Raw genomic sequence first — 13,195 nt, forward strand, 5'->3', positions numbered from 1 at the left:
TGTGCGGACCAGAATGTGCACTGTAAATTATATTTGTTACCTTCCGAAGGTAGAAAATGTTCCTCACAAGAACAAATGGATACAACAGACATCACAATGTTGTGCTGCACTGTTCGGCTGTCACCTTTGTGTAATCGGTTAATCTCTGGAAAGTATCCCGCTGTTGTTTCCCAATACCTCAGCGTTTCCTAATCCTCCTTCCACGCCACATGGAAATTGTAAAGTCACCGTCTGTAAGGTGGCTTTGAATTCAGATGAAAAAGCTGCTGTCAAGTAAAAATGACAAAATACTAAAGAAAAGGTATTAGAAATGATATTGTTAAAGTGTTAATGGTAACATACAAAAATAGGAACATATTGAGTATCGGTGATATTTTTTTGAATGTGCTTTATTTAAGTGTTACTGTATTGTATAATCATTTTTTTTATACATGTTTACAAATCCTGTTGTTTATAGTGGACCTTTGCCGTTTGGATTACAGCCGGCGTCTGAGATATTATCGGTAAACAAACCCTCATGATTATGTCAAGAGGCTTAGTGGGGAAGCGGTTTACCACGTACAGGGATGTCCCGCCGTCATTTGCTCCAAACTCCTGTTGATGATTCAGAGGACTGAGGTGAACCAGGAAGAGAATATCGGGCAAAACGTAAGAAACTAAATAATAACTGAACCAAAGATGTTTCCTGTAGCTTGAAACCCAGGAGCTCTCTTGTGACTCTTTTGATGCAGGTTATTTGTTGGTGTGCTTTGGTGATGAACTCTCTGGAGGATGTCCCGTTTCAGACCCCGCTGGGTCCCGCGGAGGAGGAAGTGCTGCTCCTGACGGCTCCGGACATCACCGTACCAGACTGCCATCAGATACTGCAGGAAACTGAGGTCACATGTTATTTCTAACCTGAATATCCTTTTGGGACCTATTTGTTTTCCTCGTGTAATGTCCGTTACAAGACATGATTAATATTCCTCTATTCAGTTATGCTTCTGTTAAATTGTTTGTAAATCTATGGTTTTGAGTATTGGGGGTTTAACAGACCTGATTTATTAGTTTAAAGTACTTAAGACACAGAGGTGAATAAGATTTGTTGTAAAAGTGCAGAAGAAGAAATGGCCCTGAAACGATATGCCCGTGTGTATCGATCTAAATGTAATATTCATGTTAATATGGCGCTGAAATGAGGAGTCATCAGGTTCAAGTAGTAGCCAAAATGCATTTATTTTCATGTTCTTACTGGAAAGTTTTAAAGTATTTTGGAGTTACATCTCACAGACACCTCATAGCCCTTCTTTAGCCTGTTATAGTAGGGAAATCACAGCGATGATAAAATGAGTGACGGCTGAACCGTTTAGCAGCTTCAGTTTCTTGGTATTGTGTGTGCTGGCTCACTGACTCACTGCCGTGGTTCACTGGGACACTCGACTACAACACGGCCGCTGTTAATGTTATCTATACCTTTTAAATCCCTGCTCTGTGTGCGCGCGCCTGTTGCTTTATATCTCTGTTTTGTTTTGTTTTCTGCAGTATGGGTTCAAACTGGAGAGATGGGTTTTAACTGGGTGGCAGTCCCTCCGTCAGAACCCATCCTGCCCTCCTCACTACCTGATGTTCAGCAGCCCTCAGGAGAGCCGCCGCAGGAGCAGCTGTCTGTTGGCCCTCGACTCGCGGCCCCGCAGCAACAGCCTGAACTCTGCAGACATTCACCGGTTGCCCCATCGCACCGTCAGGTTCAACATTAACGACTCTGACGATGAAGATGGTTACAGTGAGGATAATGAAGGATCCTCCGCTGAGGATCCACCTCACCACATCAAGAGCAGAGAGCGGCCCCGGAGCAAGGCCCCCAAAGACCCCCTCTCCAGAGTCAAAAACATGGACCGCGGTGCTTCCACTCGTCACATTAAGCCTGATTCACCTCGGACACACCGAGCCCATAGACGTGGCTCTCTCCCAGACTCCAGACACCCTCTGTGTGCGGTGGAGCAGCACAGGTCCCAGCAGGGCAGCCCCCTCCCTCAGAGCCAGAAGAGCAGCAAGAAGAAGCAGCGGTCTCTGAACTCCGTGGGCAGAAAGTACTCGCAAAACACGCCACCTGCCGCTCCTTCTCTGTTCAGGCTGCAACAGCAACGACCCTCCTCTGCGGGGCCTGTCGTCAAAAACCGCAGACAGGTCAGTTTGTCTGAGAAACATCTACTTTAAAGACCTCTGGAGCCGTTTTCTCACTTTTGTAACGTCTGTTCTTTCTTCGTCATTAGGTCGGTGTCTCTCGTGGATTTTTCTTCGACTCTGCAGCAGAGTTTCTGTCGGTGCTCAGCCAGGAGGAGAGGGAGCTTCTTGAGACCATCACAGAAAAGGGCTACCCTTTACGCACCGCCATCCTGGCTCTGCAGAAAACTGGCTATTGCAGCCCGGAGAAGGTAACTAGTACTCCCGAGGGTGAAAATCTGTTCCATGATTACCTTATTCACAGATAGAAATATACCCTAATAATGCACGTCTTTATATGTTTTGTTTCCCTATCTGCAAACTTGATTAAAACCTTCTTTGACAATAAGCCAAATAAAACTTCAAACTTTATGCATTTGTGATCTGTAGAGTAAACTTATATAATTAAATCAATTAATATATTAAATAAATCCTACATACATTATCTAGAAATGCATTTATTTCATGTTAAACTGTGGCTCATGTTTGTCGCGTTATCAACAGGTCCTAAAATACCTGGCTGCCAGTGACCGTCTGTGTGCGCTGGGTTACGATGAAGCGCAGGTGGAGGAGGCTTTGGAGATGTTTCAGAACTGCGAGAGCAAGGTGGATCCAGGCCGGCAATTAAACACTTGTTACCCAAATCTGTACCGCTGCTCTACTTTACCTGAACTTGACGTGTACCTCTTAACGCCTGGCATTTTATTTCAGGCTGCAGAGTTCCTAAGCCTCCTGACTCAGTTCCACGAAATGGGCTTCCAGCAAAATGCAATCAAAGAAGTGCTGCTCGTCCATGAAAATCACCGTGAGAGAGCTCTGGAGGAACTCATGACCAGCATGGCTTAAACAGGTCCTCTTCTCATTTCTAGTGTACACAGATTTTCACACCTACAATAAACATGTATCGAATACTCTTGATACTTTCTTCTGATTTGGACTCAGTTGACATAAAACGTGCAACTGAAAGACAGGTGAAGAATGACAAACTAAATGACAGAAGGTACCAGTTACACTTAGTGAGGATGAACTTTTTTTTTTAAACATTTATTTACAGATTTATTAAAAAAAAAAGAAGAAGGAGGAAGCACTTAATATTTTGAGCAAGTTTCATTCCAGCTGGAGGAAAGAAAATCATGATGCACTGCTGCTACAGTACTGAAACAGTAGTGTTCTATATATGGTCAATAATGTTTCACTTAAAAAGGTTGTAACCCCAAAAGTAAAAAAAAAAATCAAATAAAAAGCCGCGGGATAACTACCAATAAAACTGCCAGAGAATCTCACGGCAGAGAAAACTGCTGCAGCAGTAACCCTAAAAGAAAGTGTGACAGAAACGGCATCAATAAAGATTCAAATATTTACATTTTTTTGGAAGAAGTGTACATTAAAGTTCCCTGTTGTCCACTACATGAAATCTACACCAAACTACCGCTGAGCTGGATGGCTCTCGGTCCCGGAGCAGCTCCTTTGAACCGTCAGTGATGACTGATGGTGGAGTTCAGCAGTCCTGACTTCACATTCGATTTAGAAGCCTTGGAGAAGTCTCTCTGTGGAGAAAAGTCCAGAATCAAACTGCGTTCATATTAAAAAAGTAGTCAAAATAGTTATATATCAATATATGTGCATTCACATGGTGTTGGCATGTGACGCGGGAGCATGAAACACTGCATTTACTTTGTTGATCTCAGGAGGAGTAATGTGGTGGAAAGTTAAAGTGCCACTAAAAGGAACGAGTCGGCGAGTCTTTGGTAATGAATTTTCTTTTACGGACTGCACTTAGTTGAATAGAAAGTCTGGTTTGTATATTCGCTGTATTTTGTAATGCAGATGATCAGTTTCTAAATGACTGAATGAATGTTCGACCTAAATGCTGACGTAGGTACAGTTGCCTTTTCTAGTTGCTCCATTTAATAATGATGTTTTGACTGTGTGGTCAACAAAACGCTAAAACATGGCTCAAGCCTTTTTAATTAAGTTTTGTCTCAAATCATTTTTGTCACCGTACAGATGGTTGATCGTTTGCCTCGTTTTAAAAATTACAATCTGGGAATTTTGTCTACAAAATACAAAAATCTACACGTCTATCGCAACAAAGATATTATAAAATGAAAAATCCTTCCTTGAGGTTTACAGGACATAATTTCTCCAACTGTCAAAACGGGTGCTTTTCAAAATTTGGTCTTAGATTAGCAGTAATGCCAAATGGTGGTTAAATGGTACGCTAGCAATTTAGTCTTAATATAATGTTTCATATTGACTTGAAAATATAATATTGCTCTCGGTGTGACCTTAAAAAAAAAAGAAAAAAAAAAGAGGGTATTTTCCTTTAATTAGACTGAACTTCAGTGGACTTGTGCAGTTGATGACTAAACAGATGTAAAACCCCATTTACCGCAAATTCCGAATAGGAGCCAGCAACACGATTAAAGGTGATGGTGTGATCTTGAGTTTCCTGAGACCTTAGTGTGCCACTTGGAGTATTTCTATTAAGGTGGGAGATGTTTTCCTTGTTTCGGTCTAGTGCACGAGGGGTCTTTCCATGTCCGGGGGTTCGCAGGCCAAGACCCTACAACAACGAGACCAACTAGAATGATAATGTGTGGATTTCTTTCTTTTCTTTTTTTTTTCAACAGCCCTTTCATATAATGAAATTTCAGATTATAAGACAATTATGGACCATCCCCTGAAAAACAAAACTAGCATTTACAATGAAAACCTAAAGCATCACCAATTAACTTGACATACAATATCAAACTTTTAATATATATACATCAGATCAAACCCTATACACCCTGCCTACCTTGATCCCCATAAAAATATGAGAGAAAGCACCAACTACTTTAACCTTGACGGTTTGATTGCTGTGAAAAACCCAGCGTGAGTCATAGTGAGCCTACTTTGCTGGCAGACAGCGGTGGTTTCTGGATAGAAGACTGGCACAAGGTTCCCCCGAAGCCTGAACTAAGAAAGCTGTTCGGAGTGGAGATGGTGGAAGTGCCGTTGAGCTAAAGAGGACAGATGGAAAAAGGTGGGTCAACTTCTTTATTCACTCTCCCAGGTCCAGCAAATCACTGTCACTCAAATCTGCAGAAGCATCTTACCTTTCTCATTTTTCCAGGCGTGGGAGTTGTTGCTACCCGCCTTTTAGAAGGCGTCCTCACTGCTGTTCCATATAACATATCCTCCTTTGTCTGCTTAGTTTTCTTCATTTGCTTTGAACAAACAAACAAAAAAAAGAACGTCATAATATTAATACCACTCTTGTTTCAGGGAGATGCAAATAAAAGTTTTTAAATCAAAGCCGTAACATACCCTTTCAAGTTTCTCGTTCTCCTTCTCGGTGTGGTGGTCATTCCACTGCTGCTGCACATAATCCAGAAATTTCTCTCCGTTTACCAGGAACTCCTTATCATGCTCCTGCTCCCAAGCATCAATTTGGGCCTTCAGAGTCTTCTCCAGCTGAGACAGACAGAAAACAATAACTTGAAATAGGCATTTGCTGTCAGACTACATCAGTCTAGTTTCTAAACTGGTTCTGTAAATCAAGCACACGAACTACAGACCGAGATGTTTAAATGTCTCCATCTGTTGGCCACAACTGGTACTACAACAGCCTGTTTTAACTCTTTGCTTGACCTCAGTTTTATTGTCAGTTCATCTAATTTGACAGCTTCGTACTTTGAAATTCCCTCTAACAGCTTCTCTTACAGGCAGACTTCCACTTACGACTGCAATCCGCAAACACTTGCTCACCTTCGGCAAGCTTTTCTGCAGGTCGGTCCTCTGCTTTTCTTCTTTCAGAAGGTTCCCACCTCTGTTGTTGAACCTTGAAGGATCATTAGCCTTTTTCTGAGATGAGAAGAACATGTTAAATCCTCACACGTTACCGTACGTTTTTCGTTGAGAGCTTCCACGTTGAACTCGCGAGGATACTACTCACGTCAAGTTCCATGAACAAGGTCCAATTCTCCTGCCACTTTGAGACTCCCTCAAAGAGCTCTTCGTGGACCTCGTAATACTTCTTCAGGATCCCCACTTCAACCTCGTGCAGGTTGAGAAGTTCTTCGGTGAAATCGTCTGTGGGAAGAAAATGTAAACGGAGAGAGTCACTCCCTTCGGGACGTTTGCTGCGTATCTTCAGTGGAAGAGCGTCGTCGTTACACGACGGCAACTCACCGTCGTGATATGGAACAAACGCTTGCTGCTGTTCGCTGCTGTAGAAGCATCTCTCCCACAGGAGGGCAATCTCAGCTCTGATGGCCTCAATGAAACTTTTCATGCTGTGCATTTTCAGCACCTCGAGACGCTGGACCTCTGCCTGGAGCTGGAGACACAGAAGACGTTATTACAACTTGTTATGGAGGGGTTGGTGGTGCTTGGTGAGAGAAGACGCATGAACTGGATGCCTTACTGCCTCAGTGTTTTTCTTCTTTGACGTGACCATGTGCTCCGAGAGGGATTCCCTGTCTTCTTGCGGGATCTGAAGCCTTTCCCAAAGCTCCTGGATCTTCGTGCGCAAGCCTGAACAGCGCCGCTCGTTCTCAGCTTTGCGCTCTCGTAACTGGAGAGAGAGGCATAAAAAAAAATTAATAATAATCACACAGCCAGTGCGATATTACACATAATATTGTAGACTGTCAAATCACAGCATGAAATTCGGGAAAACATCTGAAGATGCAAATGTAACAAACTCACCTCACTCAGGAGTAGTTTAAGAGCAGCGATGTTGTCATTTGACAGACAAAATTCCTCCTCATCCTCGCACATCACATCCGTCTCAAAGCTGGTCTCCGGCTGCCGCTCAAGATCGCCCATGCACACAATGATCTCCTTTTTGATGCTCACAAACTCGTCGTGACGACGCCCCTGAAAGGACACGACAGGTTACAAACCGAAAAGGGGAAAACGCAAGCAAGTGATGAAGGAATGAAGTAAAACCTTCTCTTTGGTCAGATCATCAAGGTAGGCGCGGTAGGTGTCCAGTTCCTTCAGGGATGGGACGGCGTTCTGCTCGATGCCGAAGGGGGTAGCGCACATAATATCACACAGCTCGCGGTCCTTGACGACGAAGCCTTTCAGCTCCTCCATTCTTTGCCTCCTCTGCTCCTTCAACACCTCTAGTCGTGTGCGGGTGTTCTTCTCCATCTGCAACATGGTGCAGCCTTCTTCCTCCTGCAGAGAAATTCAAAACGTCAGCCCTGACCAGAGATTTTTTTATTTTTATTTTTTTTGGATGTGTACAAGTGAACCACATATTTCTGAAACACGACTGTACCTCAAACGGGGGCAGCTGAAGTTCACTGCACAGACTATGAAGCTCTTCGAGACAAGATTGAATGCTTTTCAGCAGTCGCTTCTTGAGCTCGTCTTCTTCTGCAATCATGAGGTCCAGCAAACCCTGAAAGCAAGGGGAAAAAAAAAAAAAAAAAAAAATCATAAAAAAGTGTTGTTACATTACATTCTTCAAGGCCAAGAAGCTGATTTTTAATTCATTTACATTGGTGCGGGACTCACTTTAAGGTGCTTGTGAACATCGTTGGTTCTCTGGAGGCGCTGCTCTTCCGGAATCCCGATTTCTTCCCAAATATCCTGCAACCTGATCAGCGCCCTGTTGAAGTAGGCAACGGACTCCGCTGCGTGGACTTCACTGGAAGAAAAGCAAGTGGCCAAGTTGGTAAGTGTAGCACTTAAAAAAAAAAAAAAAAAGTTAAGTCAAACCCGCCGAGCATTAACAGGTGAGGAATTTAACAGAAGCTGACGTCAGCTACTGGTTACCGACGGGTGGCATCAGCTGTAACGTCAAATAACACCAGATCGTGAGTAGCATTGGACTCAAATGAAAACCGTAATTACAAGTTAGGATTACTCCTTTCAGCACACACACACACACACACACACGCGCGCGTCTGCTCGCAGTGAAGCTAACGGTTAGCTTTAATTCAAATCAACAGGCTAATCAGGAAGTCTGCCGACAGAAGTTACCGGTTGTACTAATTATTAACGGTTTCAAGTACTAACCTCACTCTCATGTTGCCGCCGCAGACAAATAAAATGTCTTTAAAACAATCTACCCTGACGCGCAAGCGGCCTTTCTACGAAAAAAAAACCACCACCACCCGTCTAATCCGGTTAATATCGGTGTTGTCCGGCAACTCGTCCGTTTGTCGACTGCATTTGAAATTTGCACTGCAACAACATCTGGACTCTGATTGGCCGATTAAACTGACGTCACATAGGCGGTTCTGCTTTTTGTAAAAAAAGAAAAAAAAAGGCTGGCTTTAGATTGGATCTGCCAGAAGGGAGGCTGTGCCTGTGATTGGTGGTTAGGCGGAGAGTTTGGCTCTGGTATTTGATGATGACAAATGATTGACAGTGAAACAACCAATCACAGCAGCGTAGGTTTTTTTTTTTTTTTTTTACCGCATTCACGCCCCCTTCCCCTCCAACTGATCCAATTTAGCGACAATTCTTTGTAAACTTTGTAAAAAAAAAAAGTAGTCTAACGTCCCTTACTTCTCCACCCTCTGCTTAAGACATTACAGGTGAATAGGGTAAACATTTTAAATTTAAAGATGTCATCATGAAACTTCCCCACTTGACTGCTTGTATTAAGAGAAGTATTTTTGTGTTACAAGTTTTATGGTGTTTTAAGTTTAAATATGCAAATGTGCATAGTTTGCATAGTTTTACAGAACAGTTTCAATTTGTAGACATTAGAATCAAATGTTTTTACTGAGGGGATTTTGGATAGGCTGTCACGTTTTATCATTCTATAAATCGGATAGTAATGTCAGCAGCCAGAGAAAATCCACAGGAACGTTTGTTGTAAGTATGACGGAAGAGTATGAGAAAGCTCATTTTGAGAAAACGGCCTTTCATACGGGCTATCATTCATTGACCGATTTACTGAACATTTTAGAATAACTTACTCTAAGTGAATTCAGGAGAACTCTGCAGATGCAAATACATATTATTTTTAAATAACAACCAAAATGTATATTTTGGATGCTTTTGCTCTAAAAGTCAGAATGTTATAGGGGCAAAATAGCCTAAAATAAGTGAGCAGTGCATGAAATAACAATGTTTGTGCCTGCCATGTCTCACCTTATTACAGCCATGTTACTATTTTTGTATTGTTAGTATTTATATATATCGCAGGATTTACCTTCTCCATCTGTGTGAATGGTGTGATTGACTTCTGTTTCTGTGGTTTGTCCTCTTTCTTGGCCTCCACTGAGCCCAGCAGATTTGGTGATGAGGATTGTGCCATGTTGCCTTTCTCTTCACAGGTACAAAGTCACTGTACACACCCTTACTATCTGCTTTTTGTAGTTTATTGCATAAACTGCATTGTCGACTTTTTTTTACTTCAGTGATGCAATCATTTGCTTCCTGACTTCAACTCTCTACTGCCTACTTTGTGTGTGACAGTATTGCATATATGCCTGTTCTGTTGCTTTTCCTTTTACCAATTTTATGGCCTAAAACCAGTAAGATATTAGTATGTTTCCATATTGCAGCTAAAATTTTTTTTGTCATTTGACAAAACCACCCCAACATAAAATGTATTCATAAACATTCAGGAAGGAACAAATGTGTCATGTAAAGTTGTTCCAGATCTTTAATCATTTCTAATTCTTGTACAAAAACACAGATTTAAAAGGAGTCTGACATGAAGCAGTTTATAAAGTTATCAAATGCCACAAGGGACATATGCTGGCATTACAAATAAATAAGTGCAGAAAAACAAAAAGAAATTGCAAATCTACAAGCAGACACAACTTTGGCAAGTTTAGTGATTTCAGCATGATGAAAGATAGCCTGTGTTCGCTCATCAGTGAGGACACTGACGTAAGCAGAGGTTCCTCAGCACTTCATCACTGAACTGGTAGGTGAGTTTTTTCTTCACTTTTATAATCTCTCCAGTTTTACCATAGTTCCTCAGAGCTCGAGCCATTTTTTGGTAGGTCATTTTTTTGCGGTTTCCTTTCTGAAGGCCCCAGTGGCTTGCCAGAGCTTCTTTGTGTTTTGTGGAGAACTGGAAGACACCCTTGTCCTGGTCCACCCACCAGATGCTGTCACTCATGTCACCATTTCTCAGCAGGTCCAGGAGAAACTGGTACAGGCGAATCTTCTTCTTGTTGTCTAGAAAAGAAAATAGGATATTTGTAAAGAGAACTTTTGTGAGACAGTAGAATATTTGGAAATACTTACGGGTGTCTTTTCTGAAGGAAGAGTGGTTGTGGTCTTCAAATTCATCCTCGCCCTCTGACACTTCTAGCGGGGGACTGATTCCTTGCTGGTCCTCCTCTGAGTAGTAATGTCCAGGTGAGAGCGGGTACTGGTAGCACAAGGATTGGGTGTAATACGGGATCTTTAGGGAAAAGTTAAAGCATGCCATAGTTGAAGTTTTTTGATGGAAAAATAATGAACTCATCATACTTGTCAAATGTTGGTCTATCATTATATATATATAGCACATGTTCCTATAGTCTCAGAAAAGATGTACTTATTTATCCGTTGCAAAACATGGTTGTATAGTCTCAGTTACAACGTCTCTGTACCTTTATCTTGTGACCGACGACCTCACTCAGTACTATCTACAAAATCAGATATACAGAAGAAGTGGGGATGACTGTCAACTGTTTGTCACACTGTATATAAGCTGAACTATGGAGGAGAGACTTTGAGCAATGCTGGACACCTTTCTTTGAGTGTACAGGTATTTGCTCCTTCTTGCAAGAATAAACTTTTCTCACATTTTTGCGAGTGACAGAGTTGCAAATTGTTCTTTGTTTTGCAATCAACCACCGTCTGACATTTTCGTTTAAACAGTGTCATTGTACTAAAAGAGGAAGTTGCTCTGCCAAAATAGAATTCAATTCAATGCTCAGCCATACCACATGGTGCAGATGACATTTAAGAGAAAATATCCCAGACTGTCCACATCATACTTTTGTGGAGATGAAATTGCATTTTTTTGAAACATCACAAAAGCTCTAAATCCCCAAGTAATTCCTGAAATAGTGTGTTTTCATTTTGGTGGCAGCTTCTTTAGGTTGATTCTAAAGAAACTATTCAATTCCAGTGCATCTATATCTCCACATTTATGTAGATTAACTTTAGTTGATTTATCGATTTGTTCATCAACAAAATGATATGAATTTCCAATAAGTCTGACAACTGATTACTAATTTAAAAAAACAAAATGCCAAGAAAAAACTTAATTCGGAACATTTGCTGATTTTTCCTGTATGATGCTGCTTGGGCTTGGGTTTTAACCGTTGTAAAAAAAAATGTCACAATTTTCTCGCACTGAATAGGCCGAAGAATTGATAGAGAAAGTAACTGGTTGATTAATCAGAAATAAAACAGTAATAACATTTTAATTTCAGGTGAAGTGAACTAAAGTCAAATACTAATGACACCATCAAATTTATGGAGCGTTTGCTTCTTTAGTGGTTTTGGTTGGGAGTGTTCATAAAGGGAGGGTGAAATAATTTTGATTATTTCCCTGTCAGGATGCTTTACATGTCAGTATTTCCAATCACATATGACGTCGTGTCTTTTCACTCTGCAGTGCCATTGTAAACTTACCTGTGGTGACACAGAGAGAGGAGCGAGTGGAGGGTCCAGGTGAAGGGGCAGAGACTCACTGATGTAGCGGCAGGGTTGTATCATCTGTTGAGGAGACACAGCCTGAAGCTCTGTGAGGTGATTCACGGTGGAATTCTCAAAGTCTGACGGCTGGACCCGCTCAGAGTGGAAGGTCCATCTATGGTCTGAAAAGTGACACAAGTTTAAGCCCCTGGCCGTGTAATGATCCGTCATCTTGACAGGTAAACCTTCTCACCTTCATAAAGATCCCCCACGCTACTGAGGTATGGGTACAGCTCTACAGGAGGTCGATAACTCTCTGACTCATGTGGAATCATTTCCTCTGAAGCCTTTGGGAAGAAAAAAAAAATAGATGTGAGATGTTTCTCTTTGCCCTGCCAAAATGAGGTCAAATATGACCTTTAGTTGTAACTCTTGAACTACTTTTTAATCTGCAAAATAAATAAACCAATTTTTTATTGCTTTCAGAGGAACATAAAAACAGCAAAAATAAATAGAAACCAGACCATAGAGGTGGGTTTTACTTAATACTTATATCCTAATTAAAACACAAACAAAACTAGTCTGAGATATACATAATCATTAAATCAATCGCTGATGTCCTAAAGTTCCACCATGGTCACTGGAATCGATTTGAACTATAACTGGATGCGTCTTACAGAAACACATTGTCAACTATAACAAACAGTCAAATATTCTCTCACAAACTACGATCATAGACGAGTGTCCTCATCTGTTTTGTAAAAACAATAAAACAGTAGCACTCACCACTGATATGACATATCCGTCCATCATGTAAACAAGACAGCATGAGACTCTTGGCTGTTGAAACTCGTGATAAAATTTTTCTTATTTCTTCAGAGAAACACGCAATGTTGCTGAGCGCTGACTTCAACGGACAAATGGGAACTGAAAGTGAGAAACAAGCTGTCTACATTCATATCATCCGATTGTCAAATTCATATGATCAGCTAGTTCCTGATGGCCGAGTGTCACATATATACACCCACATTTCCTGTGTGCCAAGGAGGTTTCCCTTTAAATAGGCTGTTGCATCTATGTACTTTTTGAGCTTTTTGAACAGGTTGCAAGATATTTTTGCAAATAGTCCCAGTGTTAAAACAGACATATTGAGTGGAGGGTTGTTATTGAATTGTGTGCCCTTCTGTGCTTCAACTCTCCCCCCATCAGTTCAAGTGATGTCGTAATGGACCAGAGCAACATTAACTCTGACCCGCAACACATTGTAAAACCTACATAAAATGTCATTGCTATTTAATTCAATACTCCTTGAGAAGAAAACCAGACTTTCCTAAACCTGTGTCTGCAGGTAAATATGATTTAATTGCTTTCCTATCGTCAATCACAACAAATC

At 41.4% G+C, this 13,195-nt stretch overlaps 3 protein-coding genes across 3 annotated transcripts; 1 reads left to right on the forward strand and 2 right to left on the reverse strand.

Moving 5' to 3' along the window:
- Positions 1–66: 66 nt before the first annotated feature.
- Positions 67–3,118, forward strand: LOC138205869 (ubiquitin-associated protein 1-like). Its single transcript, XM_069162204.1, has 6 exons — positions 67–648; positions 732–878; positions 1,522–2,166; positions 2,253–2,414; positions 2,707–2,808; positions 2,914–3,118. Exons 1-6 carry the CDS (start codon positions 601–603, stop codon positions 3,046–3,048), a joined length of 1,239 nt encoding a protein of 412 aa, XP_069018305.1. The 5' UTR covers positions 67–600; the 3' UTR covers positions 3,049–3,118.
- Positions 3,119–3,225: 107 nt separating this feature from the next.
- LOC138205868 (protein regulator of cytokinesis 1-like) lies at positions 3,226–8,317 on the reverse strand. Its single transcript, XM_069162203.1, has 14 exons — positions 8,221–8,317; positions 7,717–7,849; positions 7,478–7,600; positions 7,141–7,374; positions 6,898–7,068; positions 6,614–6,763; positions 6,379–6,526; positions 6,143–6,279; positions 5,956–6,051; positions 5,515–5,661; positions 5,304–5,414; positions 5,100–5,207; positions 4,595–4,768; positions 3,226–3,749 (listed from the first exon to the last, which is right to left on the reverse strand). The coding sequence occupies exons 1-14, from the start codon at positions 8,229–8,231 to the stop codon at positions 3,678–3,680; spliced, it is 1,815 nt and encodes a 604-aa protein (XP_069018304.1). The 5' UTR covers positions 8,232–8,317; the 3' UTR covers positions 3,226–3,677.
- A 1,492-nt stretch (positions 8,318–9,809) lies between these two features.
- spi1a (Spi-1 proto-oncogene a) lies at positions 9,810–12,897 on the reverse strand. Its single transcript, XM_069162579.1, has 5 exons — positions 12,589–12,897; positions 12,056–12,149; positions 11,800–11,984; positions 10,417–10,576; positions 9,810–10,347 (listed from the first exon to the last, which is right to left on the reverse strand). Exons 1-5 carry the CDS (start codon positions 12,613–12,615, stop codon positions 10,037–10,039), a joined length of 777 nt encoding a protein of 258 aa, XP_069018680.1. The 5' UTR covers positions 12,616–12,897; the 3' UTR covers positions 9,810–10,036.
- Positions 12,898–13,195: the final 298 nt, after the last annotated feature.

Source organism: Embiotoca jacksoni, unplaced genomic scaffold (genome assembly GCF_022577435.1).
Source record: "Embiotoca jacksoni isolate LCO1_2020_lvr unplaced genomic scaffold, fEmbJac1.0.p SCAF_3, whole genome shotgun sequence".
In the NCBI taxonomy this organism is placed as follows: Eukaryota; Metazoa; Chordata; class Actinopteri; family Embiotocidae; genus Embiotoca; species Embiotoca jacksoni.